Genomic DNA, 25,383 nt, shown 5'->3' with positions numbered 1-25,383 from the left:
CGCACGCACGGTTTGGTTCAGTAACCCAACCCACTTTCATTTGGATGGGTTCGTCAATAAGCAAAACTGGCACATTTTGGGGACTGAGTATCCGTATTTCACCATCGAGAAGTCTCTTCACCCTCAATGGGTGACTGTGTGGTGTGCAGTGTCCAGTCACGGAATAATCTGTGCGATATTTATTGATGGCACAGTCACTGCCGAACGGTACGGGAAGGTTTTGGAAGATGATTTCATCCCCATTATCCAAAGTCACTCTGATGTCGACAAGACGTGGTTCATGCAAGACGGAGCTCGACCCCATCGAAGCAGGAGGAAATTTGACGTCCTGAAGGAGCAGTCTGGGGACCGCATTCTGGTTCTGGGTGTAATGGTTCTTTATTTACGTGACCGTTATGGCCTTCCAACCCCAGTTCTCGATACCAGTAATATCGTACTACTTTCCTGCGAAGTAACAGACATATTTTTGTGACAATATTCACATTTGTGTTTATTAATGTATAGGTGCTCCGATGTATCGAAATATTACAGTGATACGGTTCTTGTGTGTATTGATTTCTGTGAGACTCTCATAATCTTTGACTTACTTGTAACCGTTTTGGCGCGAATGCGCACAGAGCAATCTTTGTTTCACTTTGCAGAAGTTAAGTTGTTATTTCGCTTTGTAAAAGAACAGTCAAGTCTTGTGTTTGGTTAAAGTGGAAATTAAATATATGAAGATTGATACAAAACTGTTTTCTTGATGATGTGACAATTAAGAAGAAGTCTATGTGAATTTACAAGAAGTTTAATAAAAATGTGGATCGTGAACACCAAGTCAAAAATTATTTCTACCATACCATTGTTCTGATCTGGGATTGTTTGATCATTAAGAATTTCCTGAAAAACGCATTTGTTAGGTCTTCAAATATTGCTAAAAACAGATCTGGACCTTCTAGCAGTCAAAGTGGAATCACCCTAGAATCAACAAGATGAGCCATAACAACTTCGACGAAATCTACGTGGGAATCCATTCAAGATAAGTGCCAAAATTAATGACTTTTTTACAGTGACTTCATTATTTCCATTCTGACGATACCATCCACAGTCAATAACTTTGTTGTTGCCCAATAAAGCGAAAATATGCTGCGTGAGCAACATTATTAATCTGATTTCTAACCTAATTTGCAAGTGATGGTATTGTTAGATGGGGTACCCAGAGGCCACTGGCATGGGCCTCGATTGGCCGCCATATTCTCCGGATCTGAACACATGCCATTCCTTCTTGTGGGGCTATATTATGGGCAAGGTGTACAGCAATAACCCCAAAACCATTACTGAGCTGAAAGCAATCATTCAGGAGGTCAATGCCAGCATCGATGTTCCGACACTTCAGCGGGTCATGCAAAGTTTCGCTATTCGTCTGTGCCACATCATCGCCAATGACGGTGGGCATATCGAATATGTCTTAACCTAAATCCGAATATCTGTAGTGGTGTTTAAATGTTGAATAAAGCCTTGGTTTGTATCTAATCTACGTGTTTTTCGTATAGTTCAATGATTATCACGTGTGTCTGTAGGGGTATCGCTGAGAAAAACGCTCTGTAATAAATACAGAAATAATAAGTAAACTATGCACTGCTGTCACATGCCATAGGCTTTTCAGTCCAGACGTTGTGACTAAGGGGCGTTTATACCTGGAAAGCTGTATCGATCCTAGCCCCCATCACTTCCTCACCTTTGGATCTGCCATTAATACCATTTACACTGCTCTTCTTCCTAATATTTAAGATATACGGAGAAAACCTGTCAAACCTTATGTTGGAGCTGAAGCAACTAAAGTGCGGGGACCGTTTTCCCAGTTTAGCCGTATTTCACCCTGTTCGAGTTCCAACAACTTTATTCAGTAGATAACTGTTACTTCTCGCTATAGTAAATGGAAGTGCTTTCAAAACTTCCTGTTTTGAGCCATTAATCATAGTCGTGGCGTGTCGGATAGCACGCCTTCTTGCTAATCCAACGTAGCTGCTTTTTCCTTATGTGCTACGAACACGCTAAATAGGCATTGGCAATTTATAGACATCTTTTAAACAAATAAATCGTTTATATGTAAGTCACGCAGTGTCCTGTGACCTTCCACTCTGCAGCAGCAGAGGCGATGGCGATACCGTGGACAATGCAATATTCATCTGTGCTGGTTAATACAGCTCTCACACCGCAAGATCCACTCGACTTAGGGAACGACGAAAAGTGAACCTGTTTTAGTTACACACTCTGCTAGTGACACAACTTAATTTAGGACGCATAATTAATTTTGGAGTCATAACTCAAAACGTATTACACTGCAAACATTTCACTTCTGTTTCGCTGACTGGTGTCCCATACGTGGCTCTGGTCTTAAAGACGTATTCACGTCAAAAAGACGTATGAGTAAGTGTGGTACCTAAAAATAAGACATCGCGGATGAAAGAGATTATGCAAAAGGTTGACTCTGTCTGAAAATGCAAGGAGAGAACAGGCCCCACACTAGTAGTTCCAGGTTGAATACGAATTATATTAACAGTCTTTTCGTTGTCCTCTTAAAGATGGAAGTTACGTTATGTCGAGGGCAACCTCCAGCAAAAGGAATAAATTATTTTCTGCAACATTTCGGTTGTAATGTTGAAAATTTTTCTCTCTCATTTTACCAGATTCTGCTATGTATATTTGCAAGTAAACGGGTTTTTTTAATCTTGTGGCCATAATTTGCCCCGAGGCTCCTGGGAACGGATATAAAGCTGTGGAAACAGTAATACTTAGCTTTGGCACTGTTGCACACGAATGTGTCAGAGCGTTCATCGACTGCACCAGCGACTCTTGGTTTTTTTTTTTTTTTTTTCGTTCTAAATGATGAAGTGCGGTTTGCTCGCAGTTCTTTATACGGAATCTGACTGACTGGGTTAACGCACAGCATCTCAGGTGATAAGAAGCAGCTTCGTCTTCACATGAGCTACGAATTTCTCTATAGTACCACACTCTAACATAACAGTCGCGACACTTCGCCCCGATTTTGTTGCCTACCGCATCAGCAGCGCCCCAAGCGGCCAGTAAGTTAAACTGTGAGTTCAGAGCGATATTGAAAGTGAGTAGTGGTTGTTTATTTTGATTTCTACAACGGTTTTTGCAAGCGCAGTGGTTTGTAGTGCAATAAATTGCAGCAACAACAGGAAGAAGACACCACAGCTGTCTTTTTTTAGGTTTCCTAAGGATCCTGAGAGGTATATAGCATCATGTTACTAAGCTGTATCGTCAGAATTCACTTGCAAACTACATGTGTGTTAATGATTAATGTTTCGTTTTAGGAGCAGAAAATGGCTAGTTAATAGCAGACGAGAAGACCTTATGAAAAAAGACCCAGTTTACCTGTATAATAACATTAGGTCTAGTTCGCAACATTTCGAACAAAACCAATTCATGAACGCAGACAATAATAAACGAGTGTGGAATGCAGTACTCACAGTTTGATATCCCAAATAAGCCACCTCAACTGACGATGAAGAGGTAACTGCCACAAAGATTCGACAATCCATCTAAAACTGTAAAACAGTCCTATGACACAGAAGCAGCCAGTGCAACTCTCCGTGTATCAGTGCCAGATTCGTGTGAATCGTCAATACAGACCTGCTTGGACGACGAAGTGGTTAGATTAAGTGCAGTTACTCGTCTTACAAAAGCGCGTGAAGTGTCAGAATGTGCAGATCGCTAGACGTCGAGCAAAACTATTATGGGACAAGGAAAGTGCCTACAGATAGCGACAGAAACTGTATCAGAAAGATAAAGTGAACAAGGACAAACGAATGTTGAATATCGCAAGATCCCGATATTTAAAAAAAAAGATGCTCTTGACTTCTTATTGAGCCAGATTAGCATGCCACTGAAAGAGAAACGTGCTGCAAGATGGAAAGACGAAAATAAGCTGTTTAAATTTATTATATTACAGCACTCAGGCATACAGGTTTTTGTCAGAATGTTTTATGCTTCCATCAGTGCATACATTACAAAGGTATGTGGAAGGCATACAAATAAAGTGTGGGATAAGTGACAATATATTGCATCTTTTAAAGCAAAAGACACAGTATTTCTCTGATAATGATAAACTAGAGAATAATTCATTGGATTAAATGCCTCTAGTGGCAAATTTAACATATGACAACACTTCTGGCAATGTTATTGGTTTTGTGGACTTGGGCTATACACGCACAGCAAAAATTGCCAACAGTGTGTTGGTGATAATGATTAATGGCATTTTTTCATTTTTCAAACTACAATTGCTATACCCGTTTTTGTAAAGGAACAGTGGGAGCTATGCATTTGACTGCTATATTTTATGAAGCAGTCAAAAGACTTCAGGAAATTGGCTTGGTTGTGAAGACTTGTGTGACTGACCAGGATTCAAATTTTGTGGACTGGAGAAAGAGATTGGGAATTACACAAGACAATCCAAGTTTGGTATATGAGGAGCAGACGATCTACTTTTTCTATGACACCCCACATTTGTTTAAGAGTATCAGAAACAACCTCTTTAGGTATGACATAATTCATAAATCAAATGATGGTTTGGTCGGTACTGCTTCTTGGAAGGACATTTCTCAGCTCTATTCAAATGACTTGCACAGAAAATACAAGTTAGCTCCCAAGCTGACTAAAAAAGCTGTCGAACTGCCAGCTTTTTCAAAACTGAAAGTGGGTACTGCAGTTAGTGGGTTAAGCGACGCAGTGGCAGCTGGTATTGACACACTTGTATTTTGTGGTAGTATGTCATTATCTGCAATTGGCACTTCAGACTTTTGTCAGAAAGTTAATGACAAAAAATGGTTCAAATGGCTCTGAGACTTAACATCCGAGGTCATCAGTCCCCTAGAACTTAGAACTACTTAAACCTAACTAACCTAAGGACATCACACACATCCATGCCCGAGCCAGGATTCGAACCTGCGACCGTGGCGGTCTCGTGGTTCCAGACTGAAGCGCCTAGAACCGCTCGGCCACTAATTACTTTTTTGATATCTTTAATACATACAGTGTGAAAGGGCCTGCACATCTAAGAAACTGTATTAGGAGTGATTCAGAGGATTTGGATGTTCTACATGCGATGAAGCCATGGATTCACTCTTGGAAATTTGTAGACTGTGATGGGAAAGATTACTCCCTGAGAATAAAATGTGTGAAGGGGCTTCTAAGCAATATATGTGCTTTGAAAATGCTTGCTGCTGAGGTACTAACTGGAACAAAATTATACTTATTCTCACGTAAAATTAACCAAGACACATTAGAAAACTTTTTTTCAACTATAAGGCAGAGAGGTAATTTTTGCAGCAACCCATCTCCAAGGCAGTTTTGTGCTGCATTTAACAACTGTACACTAAATAAATTGATAAACTCTTCTAATGTGGCAAGCAGTAATTGTGAAGGAATTGAGTAGGGTCAGTCAATACTGGACATGAAATCTGCTCAAACATTAAAGGTCTCAGCATTGTTATGCAGTACTGATACAAGTTCGACGACAAAGCTACCAAATGTGGAAGTTCCAGCAGACCTTGGAGAACAAAGCAATATGAGATATATGTTTGGCTACATCTTCAAAAAACTTTTTTCTTTACATAATTGTGTCAAGTGTAGTAATCTACTTGTAGACAACAGCCAGGACTTAGATGCAAATGACAAATTTTATTGCCATTTCAAAAGTTATGAAGACAGTTTTAGAAGCTTGGTTATTTGCAATGCAAATGTTAGTTTATTTTTGAGGGATTGTGAAGATCAAATGGCTTCAGTTTTCTACATCTACATCTACATCTACATGACTACTCTGCAATTCACATTTAAGTGCTTGGCAGAGGGTTCATCGAACCACAATCATACTATCTCTCTACCATTCCACTCCCGAACAGCGCGCGGGAAAAACGAACACCTAAACCTTTCTGTTCGACCTCTGATTTCTCTTATTTTATTTTGATGATCATTCCTATCTATGTAGTTTGGGCTCAACAAAATATTTTCGCATTCGGAAGAGAAAGTTGGTGACTGAAATTTCGTAAATAGATCTCGCCGCGACGAAAAACGTCTTTGCTGTAATGACTTCCATCCCAATTCGCGTATCATATCTGCCACACTCTCTCCCCTACTACGTGATAATACAAAACGAGCTGCCCTTTTTTGCACCCTTTCGATGTCCTTCGTCAATCCCACCTGGTAAGGATCCCACACCGCGCAGCAATATTCTCACAGAGGACGAACGAGTGTAGTGTAAGATGTCTCTTTAGTGGACTTGTTGCATCTTCTAAGTGTCCTGCCAATGAAACGCAACCTTTGGCTCGCCTTCCCCACAATATTATCTATGTGGTCTTTCCAACTGAAGTTGTTCGTAATTTTAACACCCAGGTACTTAGTTGAATTGACAGCCTTGAGAATTGTACTATTTATCGAGTAATCGAATTCCAACGGATTTCTTTTGGAACTCATGTGGATCACCTCACACTTTTCATTATTTAGCGTCAACTGCCACCTGCCACACCATACAGCAATCTTTTCTAAATCGCTTTGCAACTGATACTGATCTTCGGATGACCTTACTAGACGGTAAATTACAGCATCATCTGCGAACAACCTAAGAGAACTGCTCAGATTGTCACCCAAGTCATTTATATAGATCAGGAAAAGCAAAGGTCCCAGGACGCTTCCCTGGGGAACACCTGATATCACTCCAGTTTTACTCGATGATTTGCCGTCTATTACTACGAAGTGCGACCTTCCTGACAGGAAATCACGAATCCAGTCTCACAACTGAGACGATAACCCATAGGCCCGCAGCTTGATTAGAAGTCGATTGTGAGGAACGGTGTCAAAAGCTTTCCGGAAATCTAGAAATACGGAATCAACTTGAGATCCCCTGTCGATAGCGGCCATTACTTCGTGCGAATAAAGAGATAGCTGCGTTGCACAAGAACGATGTTTTCTGAAACCATGCTGATTACGTATCAATAGATCGTTCCCTTCGAGGTGATTCATAATGTTTGAATACAGTATATGCTCTAAAACCCTACTGCAAACCGACGTCAATGATATAGGTCTGTAGTTAGATGGATTACTCCTACTACCCTTCCTAAACACTGGTGCGACCTGCGCAATTTTCCAATCTGTAGGTACAGATCTATCGGTGAGCGAGCGGTTGTATATGAGTGCTAAGTAGGGAGCTATTGTATCAGCGTAATCTGAAAGGAACCTAATCGGTATACAATCTGGACCTGAAGACTTGCCCGTATCAAGCGATTTGAGTTGCTTCGCAACCCCTAAGGTATCTACTTCTAAGAAACTCATGCTAGTAGCTGTTCGTGTTTCAAATTCTGGAGTATTCCATTCATCTTCCCTGGTGAAGGAATTTCGGAAAACTGCGTTCAATAACTCCGCTTTAGCGGCACAGTCGTCGGTAACAGTACTATCGGCACTGCGCAGCGAAGGTATTGACTGCGTCTTGCCGCTTGTGTACTTTACATACGACCAGAATTTTTTCGGATTTTCTACCAAATTTCGAGAAAATATTTCGTTGTGGAACCTATTAAAGGCATCTCGCATTGAAGTCCGTGCCAAATTTCGTGCGTCAGTAAATTTTAGCCAATCTTCGGGATTTCGCGTTCTTCTGAACTTCGCATGCTTTTTCCGTTGCCTCTGCAACAGAGTTCGGACCTGTTTTGTGTACCACGGGGGATCAGTTCCATCTCTTATCAATTTATGAGTTATGAATCTCTCAATTGCTGTTGCTACTATATCTCGTCTACATTTGCATAGTCAGTTCGGAAGGAATGGAGATTGTCTCTTAGGAAGGCTTCTAGTGACACTTTATCCGCTTTATTAAATAAAATTATTTTGCGTTTGTTTCTGGTGGATTTGGAAGAAACGGTATTGAGCCTAGCTACAACGACCTTGTGATCACTAATCCCTGTATCAGTCATGATGCTCTCTATCAGCTCTGGATTGTTTGTGGCTAAGAGGTCAAGTGATTTTTCGCAACCATTTACAATTCGCGTGGGTTCGTGGACTAACTGCTCGAAATAATTTTCGGAGAAAGCATTTAGGACAACCTCGGAAGATGTTTTCTGCCTACCACCGGTTTTGAACAAGTAATTTTGCCAACATATCGAGGGAAGGTTGAAGTCCCCACCAACTATAACCGTATGAGTGGGGTATTTATTTGTTACGAGACTCAAATTCTCTCTGAACTGTTCAGCAACTACATCATCGGAGTCTGGGGGTCAGTAGAAGGAGCCAATTATTAACTTAGTTCGGCTGTTAAGTATAACCTCCACCCATACCAATTCGCACGGAGTATCTACTTCGACTTCACTACAAGATAAACTACTACTGACAGACACAAACACTCCACCATCAATTCTGCCTAATCTATCTTTCCTGAACACCGTCTGAGACTTGGTAAAAACTTCTGCAGAACTTATTTCAGGCTTTAGCCAGCTTTCTGTACCTATAACGATTTCAGCTTCTGTGCTTTCTATTAGCGTTTGAAGCTCAGGGACTTTCCCAGCACAACTACAACAATTTACAACTACGATTCCGACTGTTCCTTGATCCAAGCACGTCCTGTATATGCCATGCACCCTTTGAGGTTGCAGCCCACCCCGTACTTTCCCGAGGCCTTCTATGCTAAAAAACCGCCCAGTCCACGCCACACAGCCTCCGCTACCCATGTAGCCGCCAGCTGAGTGTAGTGAACTCCTGACCTATTCAGCGGAACCCGAAACCCCACCACCCTATGGCGCAAGTCAAGGAATCTGCAGCCAACACGGTCGCAAAACCGTCTGAGCCTCTGATTCAGACCCTCCACCCGGCTCTGCACCAAAGGTCCGCTGTCGGTTCTGTCAACGATGCTGCAGATGGTGAGCTCTGCCTTCATCTCGTAAGCAAGACCGGCAGCCTTCACCAAATCAGATAGCCGCTGGAATCCAGAGAGAATTTCCTCAGATCCAAAGCGACACACGTCATTAGTGCCGACATGTGCCACCACATGCAGCTGGCTGCACCCTGTGCTCTTCATGGCATCCGGAAGGACCCTTTCCACATCAGTAATGACTCCACCGGAATGCACACGGAGTGCACACTGGATTTCTTCCCCTCCCTAGCCGCCATATCCCTAAGGGGCGCAATTACGCGCCTAACATTGGAGCTCCCAACTACCAATAAGCCCACCCTCTGTGATTGCCCGGACCTTGAAGACAGAATCATCCTCTGAAACAGGGCAGGCAGCTGCATCTGGCTCAGCCAGAGACAGTGCCTGAAACCTGTTTGTCAGACGCACCGGGGAGGCTTTCTGATCAGCCTCTGGGGACGTCTTTGATGAACATCCTAAACAAGAAAAACTGTGGCACATTATATGTGGACTTGTTGATGGCTATCCCAAGTTTTCCTCCTGGATGTTGTGAAGAAACTAAGCTGCTGTTGATCAAGATATTTGTTAATGTGAAACTCGTTTACTGGTTCAAATATTGGAATCAAGACATAGTTTCTAGCAACAAGAAAGCAAATAAGAAACTGAAGAAGTTTGCTCATTTGGGCTGCTGATTTCTTTGGTACGTATTTCATTCACTTCTGTTGTTAGTCACTAAATTTTCCTTGCTTCCTTCGTGTAATTACATTACTTTGTTAGCACCTTGTTCACTGACAGACTGTTTGAAAATTATTCAATTATTTCGTTTTGCGTGAAATGTAATGTAATCAGCTCATTATAATGTTTTCAACATATTTCTCCCACTATTTGGCAGTTGCTTGTCCCACTTGGGATAATAGATGATGAAGGTTGTACTTGTGGCAACAGGCGACAATGACAACCATGGTAAGCCATGGTAACCATGGAACGGTAAATGAGCTGTCGATCGCTTTTGCATGTAGAGGTACATGTCTGTGCTTCTTATGTGTGAGTCTGTGTGTTTATATTCTTTTTGTATGAACGTGGTAAGCTGCAGTTCTATCCAACGTCACTAGTGTTTATTCACAAATGTGTTGTAGCTTGCCACTCGATTCATGGTTTTTGTCCGTACTTGCGAGTATTTTGGAATCATTTTTAGAAACATATATGCCTCTTGATACTACACAAATCCTTGGAGGCAAGAAAAAACTCAAATATTTCGTAAATTACGTAGGAAATGTATGCAAAACAAACATGATGCTTACGACGGGTCTGAAGTTCACCTTACTCCCCACTTGGAGCGCTAGTGTCGCTCCATCTGTCAAACGGTAACAACTTTTGCAGCAGTGAGTGTCGCGACTGTTATGTTAGACTGTGATAGTAGTATATAGTAATGCCAGTGGCCTTACCGCAGCGCTAACACCGGGTCCCTTCAGATCATCGAAGTTAAGCGCTGTCGGGCTGGGCTAGCACTTGGATGGGTGACCATCCGGTCTGTCGAGCGCTGTTGGCAAGCGGTATGCACTCAGCCCTTGTGAGGCAAACTGAGGAGCTACTTGATTGAGAAGTGGAGGCTCTGGTCTCGTAAACCGATATACGGCCGGGAGAGCTGTGTGCTGACCACATGCCCCTACATATCCACATCCAGCGACGCCTATGGGCTGAGGATGACACGGCGGCCAGTCGCTACCGCTGGGTCCGCCAGGGCCTGTGGACGGAATTTACGTTTTACTGTGTATTAATGGCACATCTTGCAGACGTTTATTTGAACCTCGTAATTTTGCGACTTCCTTTTCCATATACTTTTCTGGATCTATTCAACTAAGTCGAAGAAGCCTAGAAATCAGTAACGTTCATCTCACTTGCAGATCAGGGAGTCCAGTCTCGTAGATCACCCACAATAATGGTCCGTTACTCTAACGAGCAGTTCTAAATCTTTGGAATAGTTTTTCTTTCATACTTTTGGAAGTTTCATTTCGTTGTGTGTTTCGTATTCCATTAAAATATTTCATCCATTTACACCATTCATGGTCAGATTTTATGAAACGGAAGCAGCTTTGCAAAGTGCTTAATTTTAAGGATTTCTCCCTTCTTCGTTTAACCAAAAAATTTATGGTGAGGAAACCGTATCTGGCGGTATAACTAAGTTCGTGATACATGTCATTTCGTCTCTCGTTAACTCTTAGCTTCCAAGGTCATTTTTTGTCACACTCTGCCCCAGGTGCGGTCTGACAGACCGCTATGTTTCAATAACCATAAAAATTGCATTCGGCACTTTCAGTGAAACAATTCAGTTTTTCGTGTGAAAGTTTACATTAATACCACACAAAAAATATATTCAAATAATTTTCAAGTTTATTTTTGCAAAAAACCGCATTTAAACAAAAAACTGCACATAATGAACATAATATTACATGATAATGTTAATGCTCTGAAGATTCGAATACCCTGCACTCTAAATTTTACTTTTTGCTATATTTTTATTGTTTATTGTACATGTAACAATAAAAACATAAAAAACTTCCATAAAACATTCAAAAACTGAAAATTACGCTAGTAATTTTCCAGTTTTTAGTTTTCTTCACAAATGTTTTCTTTGCACTCATTGGAAATCTTTGTAGAGAAATGCAGCTAACTTGGCTTCTTGCAACAATGGCAAATATAAGGCGTCTTTCTCTTCTTTTTTGGGTCACAGGTGGAGCATTTTTTGCGTTTTTCCAATCGTTCTACAACGGCTTCTACTCTTGGTTCTGCTACAACCAAAACACAGTAAATGGTTACACGAAGTTCATGGGCTGTGTGATAGTTGTTGACTCGCTTTTTATCTGAGGTGTTACCAATGAGTTTGCTAGCTTCCTCAAAAAATTAAAACGGCTCGCCTGAGTATCGTTTTTGTGGTAACTGTGAAGGACAAACACATTCACCCCATTTACGTCCAACACGTGGAAAGATCAGCGATATTTGTTTCAACTAAATATTTCTAACAGAACCTTTAGCTAATGGTTCAGTCTCAACAATTCCGTCTTCATCACTTTGAGCACTTGTTTCATTCAAGGATTTCACAAGTGGCAAAACAAATTCGTCTTCACTTTTGCGCTGTTCCTATTCTGAATTATGTTCACTTTCAATTTTCTTGCCACTATCTAATCCAACATCACTTCCCAAACTGTCCTCACACCATTTTAAAACAGTATCCTCAAAGTCAGATGAAGACTTGGCTACTGAATCCATAACGCAAAGTCCCAGGTGTAGTCTCAGAGAACAGTAATAACATAGGTTCACGTCACATTAATGTGGCTGCTGACAAAGGAAATCACTGTAGCTTCAGCAGAGAACAACTACATAACACTGTAATCTCCTAACCCACCCCTGTGCGTTAGCAACAGAGTAAAAATAAACGCTAGTGGTCTGTGAGACCACACCTGGGGCGTTAAGGGTTAACTTAGAAGCGACTCACATAATTCGCGACGCAAATCAAATACGGCAGAGAATTTCTTCTTTGTGTTGCTCACACGGAACCACCTTTTCATCATTGTTAGCCGACTGTAGCAGATGTGAAAGGGCAGTGAGCAGTATTGCAGCAGTAATTTCACTTTGTGAGTAAATTATTACTTTATTTTATTTCTTAAGAATGCCGGTATATTGATGTAAAGAGAATCGAAAAGTGTATTCCATTCTCAAAATGTTACAAAAACTTTCGTGAAGTATATTTTTTGCTTACTATTTAGTTACCCGGTACTCCTTGTATCGTCTTAGCATTTTCGTGAAAAAATAAAGTGTCCCAAACTTGTTTATGAAGCAGGTATAAATCCAAAAAATCATGGATTATGTTTAAATTGTCATGTGTAGTTTCCAATGCTTTTATATGTTAGTACATACATAGAACAACATTTTTTGGTAAAAATATTTCCATACAGCCTACCACCAAATTAGATGGTACCACCAACTTAGGTATGACTGATTTATTTTATCTTTTACATTAAGGTGGAAAAGATGCACAGTAATCGTAAAAATGCGATATGACTGGAAGAACATAGAATCTATCGTCTACATCTACATCCATACTCCGCAAGCCACCTGACGGCATGTGGCGGAGGATACTTTGAGTACCTCTATCGGTTCTCCCTTCTATTCCAGTCTCGTATTGTTCGTGGAAAGAAAGATTGTAGGTATGCGTCTATTAGGGCTCCAGTCTCTCTGATTTTATCCTCATGGTCTCTTCGCGAGATATACGTAGGAGGGAGCAATATACTGGTTGACTCTTCGGTGAAGGTATGTTCTCGAAACTTCAACAAAAGCCCGTACCGAGCTACTGAGCGTCTCTCCTGCAGAGTCTTCCACTGGAGTTTATCTATCACCTCCGTAACGCTTTCGCCATTAGTAAATGATCCTGTAACGAAGCGCGCTGCTCTCCGTTGGATCTTCTCTATCTCTTCTATCAACCCTATCTGGTACGGATCCCACACTGGTGAGCAATATTCAAGCAGTGGGCGAACAAGTGTACTGTAACCTACTTCCTTTGTTTTCGGATTGCATTTCCTTATGATTCTTCCAATGAATTTGAGTCTGGCATCTGCTTTACCGACGATCAACTTTATATGATCATTCCATTTTAAATCACTCCTAATGCCTATTCCTAGATAATTTATGGAATTAACTGCTTCCAGTTGCTGATCTGCTATATTGTAGCTAAATGATAAAGGATCTTTCTTTTCATGTATTCGCAGCACATTACACTTGTCTACATTGAGATTCAATTGCCATTCCCTGCACCACGCGTCAATTCGTTCCAGATCCTCCTGCATTTCAGTACAATTTTCCATTGTTACAACTTCTCGATATACCACAGCATCATCCGGTATACAGCTCTAGTGCAATGCTATGGGCAGCAAGAATGGTTCAGCAAAATCATATTAGCATTTACAATGCAACAAAGGAGAATGGGTGTCTTAGAGCTCTTTAAAAAGGTTCCTGACAGAAAATCATAATGATGGTGCGGCTGCTGGTCTGAAGAAATTAGGTGGCCCAATCGCCTTAGAGTCAGAATTAGTATAGGAATTACTGAAGTACGTAATTACAGCGGAAGAGATGGGATTTGGACTTATTGCCCAACAAGTGAGGATGGTGGCAAATGAACTGGCAGGTGCAGTGCATGTTGTGATTTTTTTTAATAGTGAGAAATGAAATTGCAAGCAAGAAATGGTGGCTCAGTTATAAACGTCGATATAGTCTGACCTCAAGAGTGCTGGAAAATTTGTCTGCCTACTGAGCTTCCATGTCTAAACGTGTTATGATAGACGATTATTTCGACAAACATTCAGATTCCATTAATACTCTAGGCTTGTCTCCTCTAAGGAAGGTGGAAGGTCGTTTGTGAAATGTTAATGAAACAGGGTTGATGCCTGTCGACAAACCCAATGAGGTTGTAACTGTGATTGGAAAGAAGTTTTGTAGATAGATGAACCTACGCAGAATGGGGAGAAACTATGACTTTGGTAGGCTTTGTTTGTGCTAATGGCAATTGGATACCCCCATTTATAATTTTCACAGGTTCTCGATGGAATGAAGATTACATGAGGTACTGTCTACCAAACTTGTAGGTTCGTGTATCTGGAAAGGGGTGGATTACTGACGAATATTTTTAGAATGATTTCAATTTTTTCTTGAATATAACGCAACAATACCTGTCCTACTGCTGATGGATTCGAATGGAGCACGTACTTTTCCTCAAGTGCTTGAGCTTGCTAGTGAAAATGATATCTCACACTATGCACGCTATCCATCCTCTGGACATCACCATTTACAAGGCAGTTAAGAGTGCTTGGGGAGATGAAGTGCACTATTTTATGGCAAAAAACCCAACAGAGAAACCAAATAAAAGAAACTTCCACACCATCTTCAAGATGCCTTCAAGTTTTGTGGGATGATACAGTTTGATCAAAATTTCATTCCCCAAGAAAATTTGACTCCATCAGAGCTCACTGAGAATCCTGGGCCCACACGTAGGCCATCAGTTCCTGATGCAAGTAGATTATCAGATGGGAGTTCGCAGGCAGATGCTATTGAATCTCCAGCAACTTCATTATCTCCAGTTGACAGTATCCTAAGAACACCAGCAGGAAATGTATGAAGGAAGATCACAAGTGCAAGGACAGTTGGCCCAAAGGCTAGGCTCGTAAGTGGACATGAACAAAAAGCTCGTGCACTGAGCAGTCAACAAACTAGCAAAGGAAAAGAAAGCACTGCTTTGGATTCAGCTAGACCTTCTGGAATGAGGAAATCCATAGGTAGAAAAGTTTAAAAAAAACATTTGCAATGATGACGATGACTGGACTTGTGGCACACGTGGGGGCCAATATACGACGGATGAAAGACAAAAAAATGAAAAGAACTGGCTGCAATGTTCATTCTACCTCATTCTCTGCCATGAACGCTGCCAAAGCGAATCAGCAGTGGGACATATTTACATGTGTGATCTCTGCAGTTCCACAAATGAGTGAGGTGATATTGTTTAGACAGAAATAAATGTTGTTGAATTAGTAATACTCAGTTCTTTTTCTATAATTAATGTTAACTTTGAACCTGAAAAATTTACTTTGTATTTGAACGGAATTTATTTTTGTAAAGGTTATTTTTATTATAAATGTGTAATTTTTGACAACTTTCTTTATTCAGTACACTTGTAGTAGTTGGGTCGTATAGGGGTTTGTAGAACCGAAACACACCACTTAATCGATTGAATACTTTCATTGTTGCTATAAATAGATACACAAAGTGACACACTGAAAATCCACAGTCGCTTGATTCGACAACATGACGAACATTCCAGTAAACAATTTTTCAAGGAAGTTTGTTCAAAGATGAGTCGGTCGATTGCTTGCGGTCGATGACCGCCACAGAGCCCCCGCCGGTAGTGCGGAGCACGGCGTAATCGGTGAGGTATCCAGATCCGCGAGGGGGGAACAGATAGGCGAGGAAAAGTTATAGTCCCTATGCCAGAGAGGAGGCCGAAGCTGACGACCTGCTCTGGACATGGGGAGGGGATAGGGAGACAGTGATGTTGAGGAAGAGGGACTCATGGGGATGGTGACAGTGAGGGTACCAGCCGTGTCGATGAACGATGTAATGCTATCGACATCGGCTTTGGGAGGAAGGGAGAGATGCCTGAGCAGTGTAACAGAGGGACGTGAATTATTGAGAGAGCGGGGAGGGGCGTGGAGGATGAAAAGGGGACCCTCATGGCCCTGTATTGCTAGATTGTCGGCTGAATACGTGGAGACGTCGACCGTGACGTAGATGCTCGACGGAGGAGCTGGCGTAAGGTGAGTTGCTGGCGACAGTGCGGGTGAGACACAATCACTCGACCTAAAGGGGGGCGTAGCTGTGTCGCGCTGAGGGGAGAGACGTCACACGGGACACTATGACCTGAGTCAGAACACTCGCTCGGAGTGTGGGCGTCACACGGCACATCACTTAGATCACTGCTGTCACTCGGGTGAGTACACTCGACTCGAGTGGTGAAGTCACACGGAATAATGGATGCTGCTCCCGAGATGATCCGTGCCGGCTTTAAACGGTTCACGGACACGATGTGTGGTTGTCCGTTGATGGAGATTTGGAACGTGTTTTGGGAGCGTGACAGTACCTTGTAAGGTCCTGTGTAGGGAGGTTGTAAAGCGGCTCGCACAGTGTCGTGCCGGAGCATTACATACTCGCAGTGAGCTAAGTCTTTGTGTACGAAAACGCGTGGAACCGTGTGTGCACACGGAGGGGGTACAAGGATGCGTGAAATACACGTGCGAACACGCTCGACCAAGTTGGGGAGCTCGTCCGATGAAAAGGGATGTGAATCCTCAATGAGCTCGCAAGGAAGAACAAGGGGCTCGCCGTAGAGCACTTCCGCTAATGATGCTTGCAGGTCCTCTTTGAAGGCTGATTGAGCGCCTAAAAGCACCCAGGGAAGGGCCTCCGACCACTGTTCCGCATGGCACATGAGGGCTGCTTTTAGTGTTCTGTGCCAGCATTCGACTAAACCGTTAGCTTGTGGATGATGAGTGGATGTATGGAATTTATTGACACTGCATAGTTGGCGAAGACTGGCGAAAAGGACAGACTCAAACTGCCGGCCCTGGTTCGTAGTGCCCGCATCTCGTGGTCGTGCGGTAGCGTTCTCGCTTCCCACGCCCGGGTTCCCGGGTTCGATTCCCGGTGGGGTCAGGGATTTTCTCTGCCTCGTGATGGCTGGGTGTTGTGTGATGTCCTTAGGTTAGTTAGGTTTAAGTAGTTCTAAGTTCTAGGGGACTGATGACCATAAATGTTAAGTCCCATAGTGCTCAGAGCCATTTGAACCATTTGGTTCGTAGTAATCGGGGATGGACAGCCGAAGGGGTTAGCCACGTTTGGACAAAGGCGCAAGCCACTGAGGCAGCTGAAATGTCAATAAGCGCTACAGCTTCCACCCATCTGCAGGTACAGTCGATCATAGACAAAATGTATCTGTAGCCCTCAGAAGGGGGGAGGGGACCGACGATGCCGAGGTGGACGTGGCGGAAGCGACCCTTAAGCCATCGGCACACGGACCGCGCTGTCGAACGTTAACGTTGAGCGTGCCGAGTTCAACGTGCTGCTGAACGCTCAGGAACGATGCGACTTGCGCATACGGTACGTGGGCCCCAACGTGGTAAACGCGATCGCAACGCACTCCAGCGGCAGTTGAGGGATGCTTCTAGTTCGTAAATCACACTGTTCACTCAACGGGCGCGCGTAAAATTCCCACGTCAGCTGTATTAAAACGCACATTTCCTCCATCGTCTACGAAAAGGAAAGTACCATGTCCAATCAATAAGGACACAGGCTTATAAAAGTTCCATTACAAACAGTGCATTACAAATTTGGAATATTTCTCCGCATAACATAAACATTATTTCATCATTCCCTCATTTTAGAAAAATCCCAAGGTCAGTCTTACTTGATCACTGTTCCTACCCAGTAGCAGAATCTTTGCAACGTGTGAATTACGAAGCGTAAAAGAAAAAGGAGCTATATATCTTTATATAAGTAGCGCAAGCTGTCCTGTAGACTAAGCCAATCGAACAGAGTCACCCCACAAAAAAAGGTTTACATAACTCAAATATTAAAGTATTACTTATATTAAACTAGTTATAAAGTATCAGAACCTAATAAAAACGCGAATGTCAGGAAAAAAATTTAGAGGGGTCAAGACGCGAACCACCGTCCCTACAAACAGCTCAATACAAAACAGTGATGATGTTCATTACGCCTTTTTTTATCTCATTTTGTTCTATGTTGTTCGTTGTATTTGTTCGTGGCGGGCGTCCGATGACACGTGTTCAGGTTGTTCGTTGTTCTGTTCACTCAGTTTTTTATTACAGAGGGTAGCTAAACCCTCTGACCAAACACGATGAGCTACCATGCCGGCTATAGCTCAGTTTGTTCGCTTTTGTTCGTTGCATCTGCTTGGTGTGGACGTCGTAAGACATCCGTTTAAGTTCGTTGTTGATCGATTAACTCAGTTTTTTTTATTACAGAGGGCAGCTAACTCTCTGACCGAACACGCTGAACTACCGTGCCGACTAACACTAACCTAACAGCACACACTTTATGTGTAGTTATATTGTCTTACTCTTCCTGAAAACCTTAATCGTAGATATGTTACTAATTGAAATTTAATTATAACAAATTGTACCAAGAACAATGCGTTTTGGTTGGATCTTCAGTGTGTCGCTGCCTTCAAATAGCCTACTCTCATAACACGCAAGTTACAATAGTTCTTTTGCCACGAATATGACGTTTCTCACTATTTTATTGGAACGAATCACACAGTTAACAACTCGTTTTCAGTGGTTCTCAATTTGCTGGTGTTCAGAAACGGCATATATACATATAGGCTTGAAATGAATGCCAATGTGGCGCCTCACAATTCTGTACTGAAGAGAGACGGCGAGCGTGCGACGTAGGTGGCGTTGTGTTATCTCATTGGTCAAGGCTCAGACGCACGCTCAGAATATCTGACATGCCAGATATTGCTCTGCACGTTCGGAAAGACTCTAGAGCGTGCTATTCCACGCGATGACGTCAGAAACTCGGCACGCTCAACGCTCAACGTTCAGATGCACGGTCCGTGTGCCGACGACTTTAGGAACATCGAACTGTCCGAGTGGCAGCTGGGCGTAGACGTCCGACTTTACTGCGCTGACAGGGTATGCACGCACGGACCCAGTCACGGCAGTCACGCTTGACATTAGGCCATACAAAACGTTCGTTTACAAGGCGTGTCGTAGCGCGAATGCCAGGGTGGGCTAGGTCGTGGAGGGTATCAAAAACCGCTCGACGGAGCGAGGCAGGTACGATTGGGCGCGGTGTACCGGTGGAAGTGTCACATATGACTGGGGTGTCAGACCCCGGTAGGTGGCAGTTCTCCGAGGTAAGAGATGTGTTGGTGTCCTGTAATACGTCCTGTATGCTGGGATCTTGTTGTTGAAGGCGCGCCAGATTAGACATGTCAAACGGCAAAGTAATGGCGTTTATGCGCGACATGTAGTCTGCGATGACATTGTCTGCACCTTTTATATAGCGGACGTCCGTCGCGTACTGACATATGAGATCCATATGTCGGAACTTACGCGGTGGGAGGTCGGTAGCAGGATTACGAATGGCATCTGCAAGCGGACGGTGATTTACATCTACATCTACATTTATACTCCGCAAGCCACCCAACGGTGTGTGGCATTACCTCCCTTTTCTGTTCCAGTCGCATATGGTTCGCGGGAAGAACGGCTGTCGGAAAGCCTCCGTGCGCGCTCTAATCTCTGATTTTACGTTCGTGATCTCCTCGGGAGGTATGAGTAGGGGGAAGCAATATATTCGATACCTCATCCAGAAATGCACCCTCTCGAAACCTGGCGAGCAAGCTACACCGCGATGCAGAGCGCCTCTCTTGCAGAGTCTGCCACTTGAGTTTGCTAAACATCTCCGTAACGCTATCACGGTTACCAAATAACCCTGTGACGAAACGTGCCGCTCTTCTTTGGATCTTCTCTATCTCCTCCGTCAACCCGATCTGGTACGGATCACACACTGATGAGCAATACTCAAGTATAGGTCGAACGAGTGTTTTGTAAGCCACCCCCTTTGTTGATGGACTACATTTTCCAAGGACTCTCCCAATGAATCTCAACCTGATACCCGCCTTACCAACAATTAATTTTATATGATCATTTCACGTCAAATCGTTCCGCAAGCATACTCCCAGGTATTTTACATAAGTAACTGCTACCAGTGTTTGTTCCGCTATCATATAATCATACAATAAAGGATCCTTCTTTCTATGTATTCGCAATACATTACATTTGTCTATGTTAAGGGTCAGTTGCCTCTCCCTGCACCAAGTGCCTATCCGCTGCAGATCTTCCTGCATTTCGCTGCAATTTTCTAATGCTGCAACTTCTCTGTATACTACAGCATCATCCGCAAAAAGCCACATGGAACTTCCGACACTATCTACTAGGTCATTTATATATATTGTGAAAGCAATGGTCGCATAACACTCCCCTGTGGCACGCCAGAGGTTACTTTAACATCTGTAGACGTCTCTCCATTGAGAACAACATGCTGTGTTCTGTTTGCTAAAAACTCTTCAACCCAGCCACACAGCTGGTCTGATATTCCGTAGGCTCTTACTTTGATTATCAGGCGACAGTGCGGAACAGTATCGAACGCCTTCCGGAAGTCAAGGAAAATCATCTCCGTAACGCTATCACGGGTACCAAATAACCCAGTGACGAAACGCGCCGCTCTTCTTTAGATCTTCTTTATCTCCTCCGTCAACCCGATCTGGTACAGATCCCACACTGATGAGCAATACTCAAGTATAGGTCGAACGAGAGTTTTGTAAGCCACCTCCTTTGTTGATGGACTACATAGTGACCTCGCGACCTTCGATATCTTCGCGAAAGTGTCTGACAGCTTCGTAAACGGCCAGTAACTCTCTATCAAACGCGGACCACTTGCGCTGAGAAGCCGACAGTTTTTTAGAGAAGAATCGGAGTGGTTGAGAGGTATCTTGCGTGTAGAAGCGGACAGTTTTTTAGAGAAGAATCGGAGTGGTTGAGAGGTATCACCGACGTGTTGCTGAAGCACGGCGCCGATACAGGCGTCGCTCGCGTCCATAGTAATAGAGATGCGCACGTCGGCAAAAGGGTGAGCGAGTGTAACCGCGTTGATCAGGGCGGACTTGAGATTGTCGAACTCGTGTATCATATCCTCGGACCAAACTACTTTGCGTGCGCCAGAAGTGTTCTTGCCTGCCAACGCGTCTCTGAGCGGTGCCTGGAGTGAAGCTGCGAGCGGGATGTGTCGGCGGAAAAAGTTCACCATTCCTAAGAAACTACGGAGGTCACGATATGTTTCTGGAAGTGGCAGTTCGTTAATAATGGCGACACGCTCAGATGTGGGCCGTATGCCGTTAGGGGTGACCTCATGACCCAGAAACGTCACACGAGAGCGGCGGAGCTGGTATTTATCCACGTTAATCGCAACGCCATTGTCTGAGAGAATTTGTAGCACACGTGACAAATGTTCTTCATGTTCTGTTTCTGACGCTGAGAAAACAAGGACGTCATCGACATGTTGTTGTTGTGGTCTTCAGTCCTGAGACTGGTTTGATGCAGCTCTCCATGCTGCTCTATCCTGTGCAAGCTTCTTTATCTCCCAGTACCTACTGCAACCTACTTCCTTCTGAATCTGTTTAGTGTATTCATCTCTTGGTCTCCCTCTACGATTTTTACCCTCCACGCTGCCCTCCAATACTAAATTGGTGATCCCTTCATGCCTCAGAACATGCCCTACCAACCGATCCCTTCTTCTACTCAAGTTGTGCCACGAACTTCTCTTCTCCCCAATCCTATTCAGTACCTCCTCATTGGTTATATGATCTACCCATCTAATCTTCAGCATTCTTCTGTAGCACCACATTTCGAAAGCTTCTATTCTCTTGTTGTCCAAACTAGTTATCGTCCATGTTTCAGTTCCATACATGGCTACACTCCATACAAATACTTTCAGAAACGACTTCCTGACACTTAAACTCGATGTTAACAAATTTCTCTTCTTCAGAAACGCTTACCTTGCCATCATACAGTAAAGCTGCATGCCCTCGGGAAAAATTATGGCTGTAGTTTCCCCTTGCTTTCAGCCGTTCACAGTACCAGCACAGCAAGGCCATTTTGGTTAGTGTTACAAGGCCAGATCAATCAATCATCCAGACTGCCGCCCCTGCAACTACTGAAAAGGCTGCTGCCCCTCTTCAGGAACCACACGTTTGTCTGGCCTCTCAACAGATACCCCTCCGTTGTGGTTGTACCTACGGTACGGCTATCTGTATCGCTGAGACATGCAAGCCTCCCCACCAACGGCAAGGTCCATGGTTCTTGGGGGAGGGTCATCGAGATACGCATAGCAAAAAGGTAGTTGGAGAAGGAGTGACTCAATGAAGCGTTGCGAGGCCGTACGGCATGGTACAATATTCATAGAGGCCGAAGGAGATGATTTTGGAATGTCATCAGTGTGGTTCAAATGGCTCTGAGCACTATGGGAATTAACTTCTGAGGCCATCAGTCCCCTAGAACGTAGAACTACTTAAACCTAACTAACCTAAGGACATCACATACATCCATGCCCGAGGCAGGATTCGAACCTGCGACCGTAGCAGTCGCGTGGTTCCAGACTGTAGCGCCTAGAACCGCTCGGCCACTCCGGCCGGCTCATCAGTGTGCATAGGGATCTGATGGTACGCTTTTTTACAGTAAATAACGCTGAAAACGCGTGCGCAGTGTAGTTGTGCAAAGTCCTGAATATGCTGAATCGGATAATTGTCAATGATGGTGCGTGCATTTAATTTGCGGTAATCTCCACATAAGCGGTACGAACTGTCTTTCTTGGAAGCCAAGTGAATTGGAGAAGACCATTTGCTGGAGGACGGCCGGACAATAGCGGCGTCTAATAGGTCATGTATTTTTGCCTGGCAAAGTTTGTGTGCCGACAGGCGCCTGGCTTTGTGACGAACTGGCGGGTCTTCGGTAGTGTTCAGTCTGTGGCACGTGCCGTTCGAAATCACCGCGACGTGGGGGCGATGGGAGGATGTCGAATCACCCGCGGCCCTGACAGTTGAAGAGTCGCTGACCTGTGGTGGCGGCTGTGGGAGCCGCGTAGTCGGTGTCGTAACAGGAGGTGCGTGGGCGTGGTCGGTGGGGGCGTTCGTGCGAAGTGCCGTCTCAGGAAGAGATCTGCGGTCCGTGGCTGTGACCAGTGATCAGGTGGGGTCATGTGCCGGCTCGACATGAGAGCGAGGGAATAACTCGAGCTGGAGTTCGTCAGTAGAGTCCGCGACAGTTGCGGAAACGTGCGTGAGGTTGGCGGTGTGAGTGACCCCAGATGACAGGAGAGCGTTCATAGACGAGAGGTTGGCGATCACGCTGCGTGCGCGCGCCAGCTCGCGTGATGCGTCCGCAATCGATTGTCGTTGTCTGTTGTTGTCGTTACGAATAGCACCTGTTTCACGATGTTGGCGGTTGACTTCGGCGATGGAGGCGACGAGTTGAGCTGACAGGTTGGAGCAATCGGCAGAAGAGTTGATGAGTCAATCATAACTTAGAGGCAGAGTTGTAGGATGTGGCGCGAAGGAACCAGAGATGCATGTGCCGGAAGCATGGTGCACCAGTGCTGCAGACTGTAGGTCAGGAGAAAGTCCATAATGTCAGAGGAAATCAATACCGAGCAGCGGCTCGTCGATATCCGCGACGTGAAACGTCCACAGGAACAGCATGTCGGGTGTGAGCTGAAGCTGAATCTCGAATTGTCTGTGCGAATATAGCCGATGAGCGCTGTCAGCGATCCGTAGGCGCTGGTCGAAAGGTGCCGTCAAGAGGGCGAGCAGTTGCATTTGGATGTCATATGGTAACTTAACTGACCAAATGGCCCACAGGACAGTGTCCGACAGGGTTTGCCGGTCGACTATTGAGCGTAGTCGACGCCACAGCTGAGACGGCGATCTCTCTCGAATTTGCTCGACACGGATGATTTGCTGCAGCGCCTCGTCCGTAGTGCGTGCTAAACTTTCCACAATAATTTTCTTCGACGAAATATATTTTGGCAGAGGTGGTGGTGAATTAATTTTATCACTCACCCGCTCGAGCTCGTCGTGTAGATGAGTAATCAAACTGGAGTATCGTGCGTCATCTGAGATAACACCATTAAGTTCAAACACATGCCCGACTAGAGCAAACAGAGTGACAGGATTGTCACGATTGAATGGTGGCAGTTTTGGGGTCTTGGACGGCTGTGCGACTGGAGACAAGGCGGGGTCCAGAAACTGGTATACGCCTGGAGGCAAGATGTAACATTTGGCAGCTGAAGGTGCGAAGCGATGCGACACGGTTGGTACGGAAGACACGTGGTGTGTCGCCAGCGCGGATGAAACAGCCGGTGCTGTTGAAAACTCGGAACGGTCCGAAATACGATCAGCGTATATCGCGGTAGGCGCGGCAGGGGCGGCTAGTGCCGCCGGAACAAATGACCGGGTAATCTGGTCGTATTGCGTGGCCTGTGTGTCGTACGACGTAGGTAACACAGAATACACAGCACGTGATGTGTCGTCGATGACTTGTTTCACTCGAACACTGTCGGGTGGCATTGTCACAACACAAGTGTCTGTCGTAAGCTGCGACTGTGGAGCGTAATAATTCGTAAGAGACGCAAATGTAGGATTCGGCGCAAACGGTAGTTGTCCTGGAGCAGTTCATGAGAATTCAAAAATGGTTCAAATGGCTCTGAGCACTATGGGACTCAACTGCTGAGGTCATTAGTCCCCTAGAACTTAGAACTAGTTAAACCTAACTAACCTAAGGACATCACAAACATCCATGCCCGAGGCAGGATTCGAACCTGCGACCGTAGCTCATGAGAATTCACTCGCACTTACACAGGACAGCGGAATCATAGGCACACTCGCGTTGTTGATCGGCACATTGTTTATACACTGAGTTGTTTCAGAAGCACACGAAAAAACAAAAGTTCGGAGTCACAATTGTAGTAGTTGGGTCGTCTGTAGAACCGAAACATACCACTTAATCGACTGAATACTTTTATTGTTGCTAGAAATAGATACATGAAGCGAAACATTGAAAATCCACAGTCGCTTGATTCGACAACATGGCGAACACTCCAATAAACAATTTTTCAAGGAAGTTAGTTCAAAGATGAGTCGGTCGATTGCTCACGGTCGATAACCGCCACACACTCGTTTTGATTGTATAATAAAAATGTTCAATGATATACAAATTATTTCATCGTATTTATAATTTATGTTGATGCATTACCAAATTAAGAACTCATATCATAAAGGTATCTAACTTTATCACCAAATTAGGTAAAATTGT

At 44.1% G+C, this 25,383-nt stretch overlaps 1 protein-coding gene and 1 pseudogene across 1 annotated transcript in view; one reads left to right on the top strand and one right to left on the bottom strand.

Annotated features, from left to right (window-relative positions):
* The window catches only part of LOC124555888 (sodium channel protein Nach-like), a 198,314-nt gene extending 173,676 nt beyond the window's left edge, over window positions 1-24,638 (bottom strand). Inside the window, exons 1-2 of the mRNA XM_047129948.1 lie at window positions 23,917-24,638; window positions 14,912-15,032 (exon numbers count right to left, since the gene is read on the bottom strand). Of these exons, the coding sequence (XP_046985904.1) occupies window positions 14,912-15,032; window positions 23,917-24,638 (843 nt within the window). The remainder of the gene's footprint in view (window positions 1-14,911; window positions 15,033-23,916) is intronic.
* Window positions 10,325-10,442, top strand: LOC124556889 (annotated as a pseudogene).
* Window positions 24,639-25,383: the final 745 nt, after the last annotated feature.

This window comes from Schistocerca americana, chromosome X, assembly GCF_021461395.2.
Source record: "Schistocerca americana isolate TAMUIC-IGC-003095 chromosome X, iqSchAmer2.1, whole genome shotgun sequence".
Lineage (NCBI taxonomy): Eukaryota > Metazoa > Arthropoda > Insecta > Orthoptera > Acrididae > Schistocerca > Schistocerca americana.
Note: the sequence above shows the minus strand (reverse complement) of the source record. Positions and strands in the feature narration are given on the sequence as shown.